At 41.2% G+C, this 19,999-nt stretch overlaps 1 protein-coding gene across 2 annotated transcripts in view; it reads left to right on the top strand.

Annotated features, from left to right (window-relative positions):
- Positions 1-19,999, top strand: part of ano2b (anoctamin 2b) — a 114,214-nt gene that overhangs the window by 72,811 nt on the left and 21,404 nt on the right. For both annotated transcript variants that reach the window (XM_048268632.1, XM_048268633.1), the window contains 2 exons: positions 5,082-5,182; positions 18,358-18,512. In XM_048268632.1, the coding sequence (XP_048124589.1) occupies positions 5,082-5,182; positions 18,358-18,512 (256 nt within the window). The remainder of the gene's footprint in view (positions 1-5,081; positions 5,183-18,357; positions 18,513-19,999) is intronic.

Consider the following 19,999-nt stretch of genomic DNA (forward strand, 5'->3'; position numbering starts at 1 on the left):
TTTCACACACTGATTCAATGCGCTGTAGCTAGAAAGTTTTGTTTAAAGCGTGCCCTTTTTTTTCGACTTCGGGGATGACGGTATGACATGTCTGCCATCTAGTGGAGTGGAAGTCGAACGAAATATGACACCCTATTTGACTAAATCGGCTGTTTTATTCAGTACCGCATCTTGTCGACTATAGTCCACTGTGGCGCCTAGAGGGTTAATAATATAATATAATTGCTTTCCTGTTTTTGAGGTGGTTACCATGGTCGAAAACTCTTGAAATTTGGCACACACGTCAGGTGTCCGGCATCGCAGTTAGGTACAAGAGCTTGACCCCGGGTGGCCCAGGGACTTCGCTTAGCGCCCCTTAGGTGATTGATCCCGTGGTTGGCAAAATTTAGAGGTGGTTAACATAATCGAAAAGTCTTCAAATTTGCACACACATCAGGTGTCACACAAAGCAGCTAGGTAAAAGCTTGGCCCGGGTATGGCCCATAGACTCGCTAAGCCCTTTCACGCCCCTTAGATGACTGATCCCGTGGTGGGCATATACTTTCAGCTACAAACACCAAATTTGGTAGGTGTGTGTATCTCCCCAAGATGAACAACTTTTGTATGGACAATGCATTAGCCACGCCCAACAGGAAGTGAGGTATTTGGGATTTTGTGCAGACTAATATGTGATGAAATATGTGATTAATCATGATGCCAAAAGAGGTGCTTCCCATGGGTGAAAACGCATGAAATTTGGCACACACATCAAGTGATACAGTGAATAGACAGGGATAAAAGCTTGGCACCGGGCGTTGCCCAGGAACTCCATAGCGCCCCCTTATGTCACTGTGACTTGTGGTTGGCATGTAGTTTTAGATACGCACACCAAATTTGCAAACAACTTTTGTATTAACATGCCATTAGCCACGCCCACAGGAAGTGAGGTAATTGAGATTTTGTGCGTTGTGGACATGATCAATTTTAACGTACTCCTCCTAGACGGTTTATCTGATTCATGTCAAAGTTGGTATACATGACGCCGAGATGTTCCTGATTATAAATTGTGAAGCTTTTTTTGATATGTTGTAATTTGACGAAATGGCGAAATTATTACAGTGCATGAAAATGCACTGTACTGTTCTTCCTAGGCAACTTCTTCTTATTACAGTGCATGAAAATGCAGTGTACTGTTCTTCCTAGGCAATTTCTTCTTATTCCGCTTACAACTTTTTCCGTACGCAATTTCTCTTGAACAGTTTAACTTAGAAACTTCATTCAAACTTTGTAACGTAGGTCTTCAAACAGATCAGGTTGCGTCTAATTCAGCTTTAACTGTTTAATGTAGAAACTTAGTTCAAACTTTGTAACGTAGGTCTTGAAAAGGACACGTGGGGAATGTATTTTTCACTTTTGTAAACTTTATACTTTTTGAGATATTAATAAAAAACAAGCTTATTTTTCCCCATAGACTTTGCATTAGCACTAAGACCTCACAATGGACTAATTAACTTGATTTGCACCTGTATCAACTTCCAGCTGCTCACTATTAGGACCCATCAAAGGGCCAGTTAAATTGATTGCACCTGTATCAACTGCTTTCTGCTTAACTACAGTAGGCCAACTCTCTCTGTGTCTCTCCATTCTACAAGGATAAGGCACATTCCATCCAACTTTCTATCCATTCATCCTCTTCAAACCATTCACTCATCCACCCATTAAACTATCCATCAACATTCATTAAACAATCTGCCTAGCAACATCCATTCAACTTTCTGTCTATCAACATCCATTACACTATCTACATTCAACTTTTAAACTATATACTCTGTCTCAGGCTTTAAGCATACAATCTGGCTCTCTTAAGACTACTATTTCCTCTGCCCAACTGTTTGAAAATAAATGTCCTCACTACAATAATTCACTATTAAATAATTTAACTATTTAAACTACTCAACTATTTAACTGTTCAGCCATTTCAACTGTCAGTTGTTATCAACTATGACTCCTGCCAACTGTTTCCAAATAAAAGTTTGTTTGCCATTTTATGTTAATATACAGTATGTTTATATTTTCATGCACTGGTAATTTCCTCGAAATTACATTTCCTAGTTAAACTATCTATCTATTAAACTAGCTGTCTATCAACAACTTTTAACTTGTCATCAACTATGTCAACACTTGTCATCAACTATGACTCCTACCCACTGTAGCTAGTTAGCATGCTTAGCATAGTTAGCATGTTAGCATCGTTAGCATTTTTAGCAAAACTGTTAAAAATGATTAGTTAGGTTAGCTAAGTCACATGGTTAGCATGTTAGCATTGTTAGCATGCTAGTTAGCATAGTTAGCATAACTACAAAAATGATTAGCTAGGTTAGCTAAGTCACATGGTTAACATAGTTAGCATGTTAGCATTGTTAGCTTATTAATTAGCATAGTTAGCATAACTACTAAAATGATAAGCTAGGTTAGCTAAGTCACATGGTTAACATAGTTAGCATATTAACATTGCTAACATAGTTAACATATTTAGAAAAACTGCAAGAAAACATTAGCTAAGTTAGCTAAGTAGCATGGTTAGCATAGTTAGCATGTTAGCATTGCTAACATTGTTAGCATTGCTAACATAATTAGCATGTTTAGCAAAACTGCTAGCAAACGTTAGCTAAGTAACATGGTTAGCATGTTAGCATTGTAAACATAGTTACCAAGTTTAGCAAAACTGCTAGAAAACATTAGCTAAGTTAACTAAGTAGCATGGTTAGTATAGTTAGCATGTTAGCATTGCTAACATAGTTAGCATGTTTAGCAAAACTGCTAGAAAACGTTAGCTAAGTTAGTTAAGTAGCATGGTTAGCATTGTTAGCATTCTTAACATGATTAGCATGTTTAGCAAAACTGCTAGAAAACGTTAGCTAAGTTAGCTAAGTAGCATGGTTAGCATGTTAACATTGCTAGCACTGCTATAAAACATTAGCTAAGTAGCATGGTTAGCATAGTTAAAAATCTTAGCATAACTGCTAGCAAACATTAGAGCCATTCCAACTTTTAGTTATCATCAAATATCTACCTATACACAGCCATTAAACTATTTGAATATCAACATTCATTAAACTTTTTACCTTCAACTTTTAAACGGTCTACTTTTAAACTATCATTAAACTATCTATTAAACTAGCTGTCTATCAACAACTTTTAAACTATCTACATTCAGCTTTTAAACAGTCTACTTTTAAACTATCAACTTTTATTAAGCTATGCAACCACCATGTCTATCCTAGCATCACCGTAGTAACCATCTCTGTATTATCTGTTTTAACTATACATGATATTTTACATCACAACTTTACTTTATTTTCATGCACTGGTAATTCCTTGGAATTGCATTTCTAGTTAATTTTAAAACCCTTCCACATAAACAATAAATGTGTCATAATTCACCATGCATGGCTTGAAATGTTTTATATTTCACAGGTCATTGAAAACCATGTTAATAATGATATTCACATGCCCATAATGCATGTTTGGCATAGCGCCACCAACTGGCAACAGAAAGAATGACAATTACACTGATGTCACATGATCAATTTTAACATAATGCTCCTAGACGGTTTGTCAGATTCATGTGAAATTTGGCAAACATTATGCCAAGATGTCGCTGATGTTAAATTGTGAAGGGATTTTTGATATGTTGTAATATGTCATGATCTCACCATATAAACAGGAAATGTGTCATAAACTCACAGTGCATTAAATGAATGGTCTGAAACTTCTCAGGTTAATAGATATTATGATTATGATGATATTCAGAAACCCAATGGGCCTGCCTGGCCTAGCGCCACCACCTGACCAAGTGGGAAATGTGCCAGAAATGGACAATGCCTTAAGTGATTGATCTGAAACTTTATAAAATATTGGATATCATTATGGTGATGATATTCACACATATAATTCACATGCCTAGCATAGCGCCACCATCTGGCCAAACAGGAAACATGCCAGAAATGCTCTATGCTTTGAATGAATGGTCTGAAACTTCTCAGGTTAATAGATATTATAATTATGATGATATCCAGAGACCCTATGGGCCTACTTTGCAGGAAAATGTGCCAGAAATGGGTAATGCCTATATTGGTTGATCTGAAACTTTGAAAAATATTGGATATCATTATTGTGATGATATTCACATGTGTAATTCAAATTCCTAATATAGCGCCACCATATGGCCAAAAAGTGTTTCAGAAATGTTCTTTGCTTAAAATAAATAATCTGAAATGGCCAAGCAAGTAAATGTGCCAGAAAATAACATGCAAAAACAAATAGCAGACACATCAAATATGTACATTTTACAAATGCACCACGTCTGTGCTTTGTTGGATTCTGAAATGTCACGGGTTGTGGCCCGCAGGTGCTCGGGCCCGCCATTGCCACTTGCGGCTATATTTTTTCATTATTATTTTATTGTATTGTATAGCATATTATTATTATTATTATTATTATTATTATTATTATTATTATTATATTATTATTATTATTATTATTAGAAGTTATAACTACTATACTGTATAGTGAACTATACTGTAAGTACTTAAACTGGCCTCTAGGGTGTGTTGTGTCTCCCTGCTGTTCGTAGTTGTTTTGCTCTCAGATCATCAGTTCTCCGCGTTGACATGTTTGTTTGTGTTTGTGTGTGTGTTTCCAAATAGTCCACTATGTCTAACTCTCTGTGCTAAGTTCATCAAGAGACTTTGATAACACTTTACTTGACAGTATCGACAGTAAGAGTGACATGACATTGTCATGAACGCATGACACTGTCATGACACATGAACCCTAACCCTAATCCTAACCTCAAACCCTAACTCTAACCCTAAACTTAAACCTAATACTAACCCTAACCCTAACTTGTTATGACAAAAACCGAATGTCATAAAAAAGCGTTATGTCATAAAAGTTTATGACTTGTTTATGACACGTTCATGACAGTGTCATGTCACTCTTATGTCGATGCTGTCAACTAAAGTGTAACCGAGACTTTAAATAGCTTCACTGCCTAAACAATATCTGCCTGGTGTGTTTGTGTATGTGTGTGTGTGTAGTGTGCACCAGGTGGCTGTCTCATTGAGTTATGTATCCAGCTCAGTATCATCATGCTTGGGAAGCAGCTCATTCAGAACAACATCTTCGAGATTGGCATCCCGTGAGTATACACACACATACACACACAAACGCACACACATGCACACAGAGATACACATGCACACAGAAATACACATGCACGCCACATACAAACACACACACACACACACATACACACTCACACATGCATACATACATAAACACACACACACACACATACACACACACTCACACACATGCATACATACATGAACACACACACACACACACACACACACACACACACACACATATACAGTGAACACCACAGAGTCAGTCTCCTCACAGATGAGGCTGTCGAGCGTGAAACACTTTGAGTTCTTCTTCGAGCAAACTTTTGGGGACGGGGAGCAAACTTTTCCCCTGCGTGTCTCTTAAGAGACATTTACAAGATTACAGTCTTTAATTTAGGTGATTTATTCTCACACACACACAAATACACACACACACACAGACATACACACACTCTCTTGCTCTCTCTCTCACTCTCTCTCTCACTCTCTGTCTCTCTATCTCTCTCATTCTTGCTCACTCACTCTCACACACACACACATACACACACACACACACACACACACACACACACACACACACACAGATAGATGCATACACTTAGAGATAGATATACACACACACACACACACACACACACACACACACACACACACAAACACAGATAGATGCATATACATACACAGACACACATTGGCACATACAGATTACCTCACGTAATTGCATGGTCTCACACTATTTTGACATTCCACGGCTACTGTGCAAGCTTACACAGGCAGCTGCAGCAGGCATTGATTGTGCAAGGCCTGATGACTACACTACAGTAACTCTAAAATGCAAATTAGGGCTAGTCCACACGTACGAACCCGATCTTTTTTTCCTCCGTCTTCTCTGAAACCGCATCAAGAATATTTGCGTCCAAACGGATCCATCTCAACACGACTCAACACGTTACTTCATACCCCAGGCCCATAGGTGGCACTGTTTCTTTACAGAAATTGACCAAAGTTTGTGCTTTACAAACAGACAGAATAGGCTATGACAAAATGGCTAGTGCAAGGAAACCAGAATTGTTTGTGTGGACTGATGGTGAACTGTCAACTGTAGTCAACTGTAAAACTAATAAACTTTATTTTACGGTTTGTGAAGGATGCAGTCCCGTCCTTTATTTGGCTAAAGGCCTACTAATCACCTTTACTTTCTTTGGTTGTAGGATAGTCCGTGATTCACATTAGTTTTGGCTATCACCACAATTAGGCTACTAAACGCAAGGGTTACCCAAGTTCTAGGCTATTCTGGTGCCACATTTATAATATTGCTATAAAACCTTCGTTAGTAACAGTCAATACGTTTGCCTGCATCAAATCAAATCGTGCATTTGCATTCAGTGTGCTACCATCGGCTTAACGTGAGTTCTAAGCATCTTTGTATGCTTATATCTGATTTCACTCGACTGTGAATGCATGTATATATGTTGTAAGACATGTAAAATAAATGAATGACACTGGCACTATGCACAAATTAATGTAGCCTAAACTTACACCGCACTTTCCTAATAACTTAAGTTCTCTCGCGTCACTGACAGTAGCTAGAATGCATTAAAAAACACCGGGAAAAAACAGTGTTCAGTCCACCAAGTCATAAGCTATCAGCGCTGCGCAGCACCAGTTGTGATATTTATCTTACGGAGTGTAATCGTAGGTAATGTCATGTATGAAAACTAGTATTTTTAGGCAATACTATAAGTGCAAGTCCAGGGCAGCTGAGGTGTGGTGATGACATCATCTATACGCAAGCAGGATGTGCGGTTTCGCTGTCTAAACGAATTCAAACGGGCTACGGTTTCAGATTTCTCCACTCTGGGACCAGGTTTCAGAAAAGTGCGGTTTCGGGCAGTGCGTTTACAGGATTCGTTTGGACGCTCGGCCAAGACGAAGCAAAACCTCTGCGTTTAACCTAAAAAGCGTCTCCGTGTGGACGGGCCCCTCTCGCCTGACCAGAATACATTCTCTCAGTATTTCCTAGGCTTGTCCAAATGTTGTGTAGCAAACTTTGAACGAGCTTCCACATGTTTTCCCTCAGCAATAGAGCGGGCATAGGGGCCATGGCGGTGGAGAGCATCACCTATGATTCTCTCTGTACCAATTGTACCTTCTACCTCCAAGGTCAGACATGTTGCGTGGGGATACTGTGCATGGCCGTGATTCCTACTGTGATTCCTTCCACTTGCAGATAATGGCTCCAAGTTTGTGTGTGTGTGTGTGTGTGTGTGTGTGTGTGTATGCATGTATCCGTGTGTATCCGTGTGTGTGTGTGTGTGTGTGTATGCATGTATCTGCAAGTGTGTGTGTGCAGAACTCAGGAAACTAGGACATGGTCTCCCCAGAGCAGAGGAATGGACCTGAATGCCGTGGAGGCAGTGGGCTGGAAATTCCTTTTTAACCTCTAACATTGTTATGTCCTTTAGGATTTCACACACACACACACACACACACACACACACACACACACACACACACACACACACACACACACACACACTGTATGTAAGCACAAATAAAGGCACACAGAAAGACATACATGTGTACACACACACACGCACGCACACACACACACACACACACACTTACACACTTGCAGATACATGCATACACACTTGGCTCTGTTTCCCTTCTGCTAGTGTCTGTAGCGTTATGCTGGTGTTGGCAATCCATTACCCAGATGCTCAGGTTTCTCTGTTTGAAGTTTACAGTGGCAACAGTCAGGCTAAACGAGTCTGATTCAAACACCTGCTCTGCTTGCTCATGTACTTTTGTTTTTGTTGGGAGATGTGCACAACCTTGTCTAATCCCATCCCAAAACAGTCCTGGGTCGTGACCAAAACAAACCAAACCTCTTCATGTCGTGTCTCACCTGCTGCATTTGGCTTACCACCCATACACACACACACACACACACACACACACACACACACACACTCTAGTAGTCATACTGTACTCTGCAACATGTTGTGACATTAACTGGTTTAGTTCACTGGAGGAAGGAAATCACAACATGACTTTTACTTTGAAGTTTAACAAGCCCTGGCCAGTCCTATCCTGTCCAATCAGGAACAGCTGTTGGCTATTGACGACCCAATGAGAGGCAATTGGTTAATATCAAATTGTCAAATTTATGTGCTTTGAAGCAGGGCTAGGGGACAGTTAGTTTAATTAGTGTAGACGTACTGTATGTAGTTTAGACCTTACTAGCACACTAGCAAAAAAAACCATCTCGAATGTGATCACTTGCGTCACAGCGCCCCCCATTTGTGTGGTGGTTTTAACTGGCCATATCTAGTGTGGGTCTCTGCTAAAGCAAGGCCAGGGTAATTTCAGTGTCTCCTTAAGCCCTGATGAAACCCTGAAGAGGTTGAAACATGTTGGCTATTTTAGCGATGTAGCCATTATTTTTTCTTTCTTTCTTTCTTTCTGTCTTTCTTACTCTCTTTCCTTTTTTCTTTCTTTCTTTCTATCTCTCTATCTCTCTCTCTCACACACACTCCAACTCACTCTCCCCCTCTCTTTCTTTCTTCACATACTCTCATCTTTCTCTCACTGCCTTGCATGCCCTTTTTTTTTTATCTTTTTCTAACTTTAATATCATCTTTAACGTCACTCTCTTGTCCATCTCTCTCTCTCACTCTCTCCCTCTTTCCCTCTCTTTTTTCCCTCCCTCTCTCCTCTATAAATACCCTCGTTTTTTTTGTAAAGGGGGCATTGATTTGTGCCACATGCAGAGTGGTGGCGACAGGCCGCAGGGACTGGGGACTCACTCGAGCCCTCAGCGATGGAGAGATGGTGGGGCGGAGATGTAGACGGTGGGAGGGAGTGATGGACAGAGAGAAAGGAGAGGAAGAGAGAAAGACCTGACCTAGATCAAAGACTGCTGCTCCCTAAAGACCACAAGCATGCCCGCCAGTCATGTTTTACCTCACGGAACAGGCACTCAGATGTGTGTGTGTGTGTGCGTGCGTGTGTACGTGCATGCGTGTGCGTCTGTGTCTTTGTGTGCACTCTCATGTCTATATGTATTCATGTATGTAAGTGTGTGTTTTCATGTTTTCATGTTGTTGTGTGTGTGTGTGTGTGTGTGTGTGTGTGTGTGTGTGTGTGTGTGTGTGTGTGTGTGTGTGTGTGTGTGTGTGTGTGTGTGTGTGTGTGTGTGTGTGTGTGTGTGTGTGTGTGTGTGTGTGTGTGTGTGTGTGTGTGTTGTGTGTGTGTGTGTGTGCGTGTATGCGCAGCGCCTGTGTCTTTGTGTGCACTCTCATGTCTATATGTATTCATGTATGTAAGTGTGTGTTTTCATGTGGGCCCTTGTGTGTGTATGTACGTTCATTCATTTCTTACATCTTCACCTTGGACGTTTTGCTCAAGGTCAAACTGTTAAGCGCTGTTAATAGAGCTCAGTGTGTGTTCGTGTGTGCGTGTGTTTTGAGGGCTAAACGGTGGCGTGCTTCAGGATGGCTGTTTGTGTGTGTATGTAATTGTGCAAGAGCACACAGATGGACTCGAGCAGCTGCTAAACGGTGCCTTTAACGCACCCTTCCAACACACACACAGGCAGTGGATGACAGAGTAATGTGCTGGAAAACGGCCTGTGTTTTTTGGGAATAATGCATGGGGAGCGTTCAGTGGGGTAGAGCTCTACAGGAGAGAGAAGACACACACACATGTTAGAGTTGCTCGATCATGGCAAAAATGATCAATTAACGATTATTCATGGGGGGGGGGTGGGGAGTACATTAGACTTATCTGTTATTTCCAAAATCCCACAAAAATATCAGTAATGACTACAATATAAATAATAAGGAAACCAAGCGAAGTTAACTTAAATATGTCTTAAATTCTACTTGTAACAGCACCTACTGCAGATGCATTACATTGTGTGCAAACATCAAAAAATGCAGTTGGAAAAAATTATTTACAGCAAAGGTAGACCCACATGCCAGTATTATTGTCAGTTTGTAAAGTTTAGGTGAAGTAGGAAGTAACGGTATGGATCAATATGATTGGTAAGGCTGGAACAATGATTTCAAAGTTACTGCCCGTCACAATGCAAGTGTTGCAAACGTTTCCCTATCTGCCAGACTCTCTGTACAAATGAAATGTACGTACGAGAGTCTGGATATTTCCAGGCTACACCAGCCCCACTTCAAATAAAAAAAAAGAAAGTTTATGATTTGATGAGCAGCTTTGGTTGGAAGCACTGCAGAGTTCCTGCAATGAGGCTCATCCAGGCTCTGTCTGGGGATCTTTATGCTGCTTTAATTTGACAAACAGTATGATTGGCCCTTTGATGAAGAGTCATTAAAACCCATTAAACAGAAGCCCAGTTTTCACAGACCGTGAACGGGGAAATGCAGTGTGTGTGTGTGTGTGTGTGTTTGTATTTGTGTGTGTGTGTGCAGGGTGCTTTCCAGGGAAAAACTGCTGGCTGGAGCCCGTCCAACGCATACTTGGCTCTGATGGGCTTTGCAGCGGTCAGCTGCCAGGGACTTAGACAGCAACTGGACAGATAGGAAGGAGGGAGAGAGAGACAGAGAAGGAGGGAGGGAGAGAAGATGTTCATGCAAGAGGGGTGTGGACTGCTCTAGAATCTTTGGGGGAAAGAAAGCTAGAAAAGAGATGATCATGCTTACATGTATGGGTGAACGATTATGGAAAATAATCTAATTGCAATTTTTCCCACCAATATTGCGATTGCGATGCAATATGCGATTATTTTTAAACTCTCTATCTTCTGTCTTATTCAACAAAGACAAGCAATATATCATTCTATAGTATGACCAACACAAAATTACATAAATTAAACATAAACTGTTCTTTCCTGGAGCCTAGGCCTATGTTATGATGGCATTAGGTGATTGAATATGATTGATGAATGAAATATTTTTTATTTAACTATTTTAATCACATTAGTTGGCCTATATTTGTTGAACTTCCAGCCTTGTAGACATTTATGCCTATACAGTGGCACTGACATGGCTTGTCCTTGTCCTGTGCGCTCTCTCATACACGCCCACGTGCACACACACACACACACACACACACACAGACCCACTCCTCTCATCTTTACTTGGACATGAAATTTACGTTGTGAATCGGAACAAACTAGATTGTTGCAGCGCAAAATGCGGCCGAATGTTCAGCTCGGTGTTAACTAAAGGTTAGCATCATCAACACCGCATCACAATACGCATGCATGCAGATTAACTAGTTTGTTCTTATCACAACAAAGCCACTCGCGGAGACAAAACTCTTTAAACAGGCAAAGTTATCAGCAGTTAGCAGCATGTATGTAGCTTAAGAGCCTCAGCTGGTAAGCTAATGTTAGAACAGCTGGGTTTTTGGTGGTTAGCTGTGTCAACTACTCGCGGATAACATTATGCATTAATTTATTACATGTGAGAGGAAATGTTTGTGCCAACAACCCCCTTGGATATAGCAAATGCCCCCACTGTCCTGTAGTCCAGTAAACAAAGTTCCCAGGTGAATGAATGGGTGCAGAGTTGCAGCACAGGGGAATTAGGAACTAGAACCAGGGACATGGTTCCAGCAAAATGTAATGAAGAGGTTTATTTTTAACCAAAGCAGCTCTACTGATCAGACCTTTCTTGACACTGTTAGCTGGTCCACTTATTTAGTCGGTGGCACGTCAGCAAGCGCAATTATAAATGCGTTTTGGTCACATATTTTGGTCACAGTGAGAGTGTGAGTGAGAGGGGGAGTGGCTACAGAAGAGCGGCGAACTCAATGTTTGCTTCTCTTACTGATATATTTAACAATATCTTTTGCATTTCTTATCCAAACAACGTCAACTTGGCATTGCTCTTACTCGTGCCCGTAGCAAGACACCTACCAAGTTTGAAATCAATCGGATGAACGGTTCGGCAGATATGTGGTGATAGCATATTTTTTTACTATCATATTTCTCTTAAGACTCAGTCAGGACGATGGAATATCAGGATCCAGGCTTTTATTCTTTTCAATGAGGGGCCAGTGCCCCTCAAGGGAGAGATGCATGTTTGTTTCACCCCATCATGGGTTTCACCAGTATACTCTAACTATACAGAAACAAGTCTACCATATTTAAGTTACACACAAAGAGAAGGAATGACCTACTATGAATATGCAATGTAAAGGTGTGGTGTGTGGGGATGTGGTCTCTTGTTGTTGTCTCATCAGGCCTGGTCAGCTTTATTATTCTTTAAATAAGCTTCAAAGGCCTGGCCACATATTGTTTTAACACTCCAACTTGCTCATAGCTTATTAACAAACAGAGGACTTTTAGGGTGTGGAAGGAGGTTACAGATTATGGGAGAATAAAAACAATAGGAAGACTGACATCATCTACCATAGAAATAGCTAAGAAAATGCAACCAAAGCCAGTTTCTATTCTTCTTGTGGTGCACAATGCAATAGAATAACATCACATGGTTGCTTCATGTGGTGCACAATGTTTAGAATGTGTATGTGGGTGCAAAAATGTGCTTAATCCGGTAATCCAAGCGGAGCGGTAATCCAATCTTTCTTCTGATATTCCGACCAAGATCCTTTTGTGGAATGGTACACAAGACTTCCAAAATGCATAGCGGCTCTCCCAAGGACACTGTGAAGTCTGCTGAGGTCTTCAGGGGTGGGGTTGGAGATCAGATCAAAGGGCTGTCCCCCTTTCGATAAGATGTGTCTTTCACCATCACACTTCTGTCCCAAACATGAGAAGCCAGTGGAGGAAGTGAGACATGTGTCCAGGATGTTTCTTGGGTCTGGGTCTTTGTTTAGAGTCTGTAAACAGATCTTGAAAATACATGTAGCTTGGAGCAAAAGGTTTTAGCGGTCATTCCAGTACTAATAAGCAAAGGATCATTTAGTGGAGTTTAACATTTTTCAAAGATGACGTCAACTGCAGTCAGGCCTGTCTTGACCTCTCAGTTATACCTCCAAACACGCAAACAATAGTACATGAACTTTGAGGCATGTGATGCCTCAGAACAGAATTCCTAGTAATAATGTAAACATTTCTTATGACAGTGGTAACATTTCTAGTGATGATAGTAACAGTGTAGGCATCTCATTAAGTTGTATAAAGACCAACACATTTCATCCATAAACAGTGTTCTTGAGAAGCAAAGTTTCTTGAGGAGCCCAATAGGGATCGACCAATTATCGGCCGGGCCGATTATTAGGGCCGATATTTAGTATTTTTATAATAATCGGTATCGGTCATTTTTTAAATGGATAAAGAATGAAACGCGCTACTTTGTCTGTAAAGCGCCTCTCATTCCCTGAATTTGCTACTCTGTGGTCGAGAGCATTGTCCCGCCCACTACACCGTCTGATTTGTTAGTTAGCACGAATGCAGCCAATCAGGATCGAAGACTGAACACAGAAAAAGTTTAGGATTCTCACTGAGGCAGACTGTAGACTGGGCTTCAGCTGTACGGAGCTATTTTTTCGAAGGTAAAGGTACCTTACATTGCTGAAGTTGCAATGAGTCACATCATTGCAACTTAGCTTTGTAAGCTATTGTCTCTTTGATCCGGATCAATAAGTAAAGCACCCACTTCCTTCATTTAGCGAATTCCCGATTGATGAACGTTAGTGATATGTTGTTTTGCCTAGTTAGCCTATAAACTCGGGTGCTGCGCGTCGGGAGTTGCCTCCGCCTCGTCCATTAATTGTTAATAACGGGACACCTCGGCGGACGTTATCCCTACATATCCCTACATATTGGCCTACATAGTAGACAAGTCCTAAATTATGCGATAGTGAACGTCAAAAAGTCTAGTTGCTCCTTTTTGAAACGGACTGTCAGAAAAGACCAGGCTACAGGCACCCAGGGCCAGCCGTAATTTAATCCGACCTGAAGTAAATCGCGTCCTGAGCTGGCTATTAACGTGCCTTTTAGGCTCACAAAAGTGTAGTTTATAGCCTACATATGGACACAAATTGCATGCTTAAATAGCCTAAGAACTATTTTAAAACTGTTTTGTTAAACTATTCAACCGTAACACTTGCCATCACGCATGCACCTCTCCCTCTCTCCGTGCACTCACACACACGATGGCAAAGCATCCTCTTTGTGACAGGTCCCTAAACAAGCACATAGCCCATTGTGTAGGCCTAGTCTATGAAAATAATTGCTATCACTCAGCTTTTGGATTAACATCATACACAGGATTTACACTTGTGATGCAAGTTGATAGACAATTGTGTATTAAAAGAAGAAAGAAGTTTGCATAATTAAATGCTTTTGAATTATTTTTTAGCAGCATATCGCCTTTACTATCTACCCTCCTTTTTGACAACCGACATATCGGTTTAACATATCGGTTATCGGCCTCCTGTTTTGGTAATAATTGATATCGGTATCGGCCCTGAAAAAACCATATCGGTCGATCCCTAGAGCCCAAGTCCTCAACCTATAATTTAACAGGCTATTTAAACACATCACCATCACCATTGTTATCAACCATCAACCACCCCCCTTCGGATCGGTGGTACACCCTTGTCCACCAGATCCGCCTCCGAATCCGATGACAAAACAAAGTAACTACAGGACGATGTCATTGTATGAAACAACATGGTGAGGTTCTGCTTGTAGACATCAAATATCATCCAGTGGTGGGTAGCTAGGAGCAAAGCTTGTAAATGTATGAAATAAATCATTTCAAAACAAACAAACAAACCATATAAATGCAAATAAAATTTCAACCCATAAGTTTTCTAATGAAATTAAAATATATCAGCAGTTAAGGCAAGCCATCAGAAATTAAAGCAATGAGAACGAGAAAAAAAAACACAGCCAGGAAAGGCTCAAATGGTGATTATATAAAATTATCCTCCTGTCATCTTATCACCTATAATGGAATTGGGAAATGTTACTAAAATGACAAACTTGTAACAATATCATCTGACCAAGTATTCCTACTAGGCAGGATAAACTTAAAAGGAAATCAACTGAAATAAACAATAATATAAAGAAATAAAGGTGCAACAAAATTACAAAAATAAAATTCAAAGTCAAAGAGAATCAAATCAAAGAATCAAAGAATGTATAGAAATTATATTAGTTAATAGATAAACCCTTTTGTTTATCTATGTTCAAAGGCTTCATCGGGAATGCAGAATTAAAGCATACATTCATGGTATGTGAAGTATGGGAAATTAAAAGGGGAAAAAACAACAAATTTCGTCAAATTCTTCAATTTGTATCGTTAATGTTAAAAACACTGGAGACATGCTCATTGCAAATGTTTACAATTGTGTTCCCCAAAAATCATAGAAATAAAATACATTAAGATCTTTGCAGATGGGGCAAATATTACTTGAATCCTGATCATCCATCATAAGTCTCCATAATTTAAATAGTTGCATTATCAATCCAATTTCAAACTAGTTGTAATTAATCCAAATATACATTTGTAATCTAAAGATGGTTTCATACATCTGTTATGACCAGCAACACTCTCATGCAATTTCATTTTCAGGTGAGAGATTCTTAGGCAAGCAGTCCCCTAATGTAGCCGTCAAATGGAGAGTGGCCATTTCCCCAGCTACCCTGAAAAGCTTAATCCGATAAGCTCCAGATAGGTCCATAGGACCGAATATGTTTTTGTCTGAAACATACATGGCTATTTACAGAATTATTGTTCTAACGCCGGGGTCTCATAGAGACGAAAGTATTTTCAGTAATACTTACGGGCCATTTACAGGAACAAAACAAGTTTGTTACTAACGCCCAACAGAGCTCCCTGCTGGAGCCCGATAGTCTGACAAGGACTATTTAGGACTCAACTCCCTATATCTCACCACCAGAAAATATCAATTGCCTTACCTTAAGAGTGTGCCGTCAACACGATGATGAAGATCTCTCAGCAAAACTTGAATCCAAGTTAATCCAAAGTTTTAATCTCACGGTTGGAACCTCCTACTACGACCTACTATGAATACGCAATGTAAATGTGTGGTGTGTGGGGATGTGGTCTCTTGTTGTTGTGTCATCAGGCCTGGTCAGCTTTATTATTCTTTAATTAAGCTTCAAAGGCCTGGCCACATATTGTTTTAACACCCCAACTTGCTCATGGCCAAATAGTGACAATAGGAGGTCTGCTCCCCCATCCTTGCTCTCCTCTATACAATAGAGAGTCACACCTGAGGATAAGCCAAAAGGTCCCTAGACAGTGCCTACTGAATTCTAATCATTCAAGGATAAACAATGGATACACTGCATACAGACCAAAGACACACACAGGGTACACATGGGTACACAAATCACAAATGACCATAAGAAATACACAGTATGTACATTTACAGAAATGATTCTGATTCACAACACTTTCAGTGGTTTTAACACACACACACAAAGTCAAAGTCAAAGTCAAAGTCAGCTTTATTGTCAATTTCTTCACATGTTCCAGACATACAAAGAGATCGAAATTACGTTTCTCACTATCCCACGGTGAAGACAAGACATATTTTACCAATTTTAAGTCCACAGACAAACATAACATTCAAGTAAACAAAAAAGTAAGTAAATAAGTAAATAAGAGGGCACATATAATAATGAAAAAAATAAGAGCAGCAAAATTTTGTTGAAATTGTGCATAGACAGTCAATAAAAAACTAGTGCAAAGTCAGGCCAATAAGAGGCTTGGGTAGTTCTGTTTGACCTGAGTAATGAAGAAAGTGGCATAGTGGTGCAAGTTATGTAAGAGCAGCAGAAGTGTTGTGTTTTCAGGACAACAACACCAAGTTGTAAAGTGTACAAGTGTGCAAGTGTTCAAGTGTGCAAGTGGAGTAGTGCAGGCGGCCATTGTGGGTCCAATGTCCAGGATGTTATGTAGCTGAGGGTGGAGGGGATAGTTTAGGGAGAGAGTTCAGCATCCTTACAGCTTGGTGTATGAAGCTGTTGGTGAGTCTGGTAGTCTTGGGAGCGCAGGCTTCTGTACCTCTTCCCAGAGGGCAGTAGATCAAACAGATTGTGAGCTGGGGGTGACTTGCATCACTCACAATTTTGGTCGCCTTCTGGGGTGAGGTGGGTGGTGTAAATGTCCTTCAGGGAGGGGAGTGAAGCACCAATGATCCTTCCAGCTGTGTTCACTATGCTGCAGGGCTTTCCTGTTGTATTCAGTGCAGCTTCCGCCCCACACAGCGATACAGCTGGAGAGGATGCTCTCAATGGTGCCTCGGTAGAATGTGGTCATGATGGCTGGTGGAGCACTTGCTCGCCTGAGTTTCCTTAGGGAAGTACAGGCGGCGCTGAGCTCTCTTAAGCCAGTGATGCAGTGTTGGTGGTCCAGGAGAGGTCTTCGCTGATGTGCACCCCAGGAATTTGGTGCTGCTCGCTCTCTCCACCACAGCACCGTCGATGGTCAGTGGCAGGTGTTGGGTGTGACCTCTCCGGAAGTCAACAACAATCTCTTTGGTCTTGCTGACGTTCAGCAGGAGGTTGTTGTCCCTGCACCACGTGGTCAGATGGTCGACCTCCAACCTGTATTGAGTCTCGTCGCCCTTGGTGATGAGACCCACCAGACCCACCAGGGTCACACACACACACACACACACACACACACACACAGACAGACACAGACAGACAGATGCTTCTGTCATTTATAGATAGATATGTATATATCTTATATCTATATTAATGTATGACAACAACAACACGTTACATTTATATAGCGCTTTTCTCAACACTCAAAGCACTTCACATGGAAAGGAGACCTCACTAACCACCACCAATGTGTAGCACCCACCTGGGTGATGCACAGCAGCCATTATGCGCCAGAACGCTCACCACACACCAGCCTGAGGTGGAGATTGAGGGAGTGAATGAGCTAATTACAGTGGGGGATGATTAGAGGGGGCCAGATTGAATGAGCCAGGTTGGGATGAGCCATGGGATCTTTAATGACCACAGTGAGTCAGGACCTCGGTTTAACGTCTCATCCGAAGGACAGAATTTCTCACACTTTGATCTAATTAGAGGTCTGGAGACTGCTAAATGTGTTGGCCAGTGGCGTCCCAGCGTCCCGAGGGGGTGCCTTGTGCCTTGTGCAAGAACCGTGTTAGTCTCTAGGGAGCCTGCACTTTCCAGGAACTCGTTTATTTGTTTTGTTTTTTTTTGTTTTTGTCTCCATAGGAAGTTGAAGAAGCTTTACAGAACTCTGAGGGATAAGGACCGGGCCCCGGACGCCTCGGAGAACGAGGGTCCCCAGAGCAAGGGCCCCCAGCAGTGGAACCTGGACTACGATCTAGAACCCTTTGAGGGCCTCACCCCAGAGTACATGGAGATGAGTAAGTGCCGTCCTCACAGATTGCCTGAGCAAAAATGATAATAAGTTATATAATTAAATGTATTGATCTTCCTTTCTTGTTTTCTCTTCCTCTCTCTCTCCTTTCTGGGGCATCTCTCTGTCTCTCTCTTTTTCTCTCTGTCTGTCTGTTTGTGTGTGTGTCTGTGTGTGTGTGTATGTTCGTGTATATGTTAATGTGCATCATCCTTTGGTTGGAGATGTGAATCTGGAGGTTGTGAAAAGTAATGTGGGTAGACATTTATGCTGTAGTGACATTAACCAAGCCACCCACAACATTGCTTACATGCCAGGCGGCCAAACGCAGTCAGTACAGCATTTCCCCTCTCTCTGTGGTTTGGGTTGGTCAGGGAACGGGGGCCAGTGGAAATGGGAATCGCTGCCGAGGGACTGGATCGCTGCTTTGTTAGTTCCTGTTGTGGTTTGTGGATGTGTGGGGTCACGGCACGCTAATCAGTGTCAGCAAGGCGCTTCGTTTCCCAAGATGGAGATGGTGTTTGTTTTTCTCGGCTGTGCTCGCCCCAGTGGGATTTGTACAGAGAGCTAGCGAGCGAGTGTGTGTGTGTGTGAGTGTGTGAGTGTGCTACATATGAACACACACTCGCTCATGCTCACACTCACACACGCTCTCACACACTCGAACACGCACATCCACTCTTTCTCACTATCTCTTTCATTCCCTGTAGCCTTGTTATCTCTCTCTCTCTCTCTTTCTCTCTCACTCACTCACTCTCACACACACACACACACACACACACACACACACACACACACACACACACACACACACACATAAAAACACAAACATAAACCCTCAGTCATTCAGAAACTCATACAAACACACACCAGTGTACACACAAGCACACACAAATGCATTCATATACACAAACAGCAAAAATGCCCTCTGTAGACCTTTCAAACTCACAGCTTGAGTGGCCGCCCAAGTGGTTCAAGTGTAACCTCAGCTTTGACCAGCCTGTGAATGACCTTGTGACCTATTGACCTATTGACCCAAGCAGGGATAGGACCCTCTGTAGCGCCACTCTCATGGGAAACGCCCGCTAGTGAAGTCACAAGGCACTCCAACTCAACTCAACTCAATTTATTAGTTTCTGTTGTTTTTCCTTGACTCAAGTGACAGTCATTTAACAGCTGTGTATGCACACAAATTAAAAAGGCCAGAAATAAATTAATAAGTGTTCCTGTAATAGTAATTGCAGGATAAATCTCTGGTAAACAGCGTATATAGTGTTGTGCATAAGTTAAGACACCCATGCTGACTAAAAGAGGAAAAAATAATCTTTTGGAAATTGATCTTAATGCTTTAATTGAAAAAAAATAGGAAAAATCCAACCTTTGAGGACACCAATTTTCTTTGTGAATAAATCATGTATCGTAAATAAATAAATGTTATTCCTTCAAATACAGGGGGCATAAGTAAGGAACCCCCTATATTAAGGCAGGCAGTTT

Source organism: Alosa alosa, chromosome 17 (genome assembly GCF_017589495.1).
Source record: "Alosa alosa isolate M-15738 ecotype Scorff River chromosome 17, AALO_Geno_1.1, whole genome shotgun sequence".
Classification (NCBI taxonomy): Eukaryota; Metazoa; Chordata; class Actinopteri; order Clupeiformes; family Clupeidae; genus Alosa; species Alosa alosa.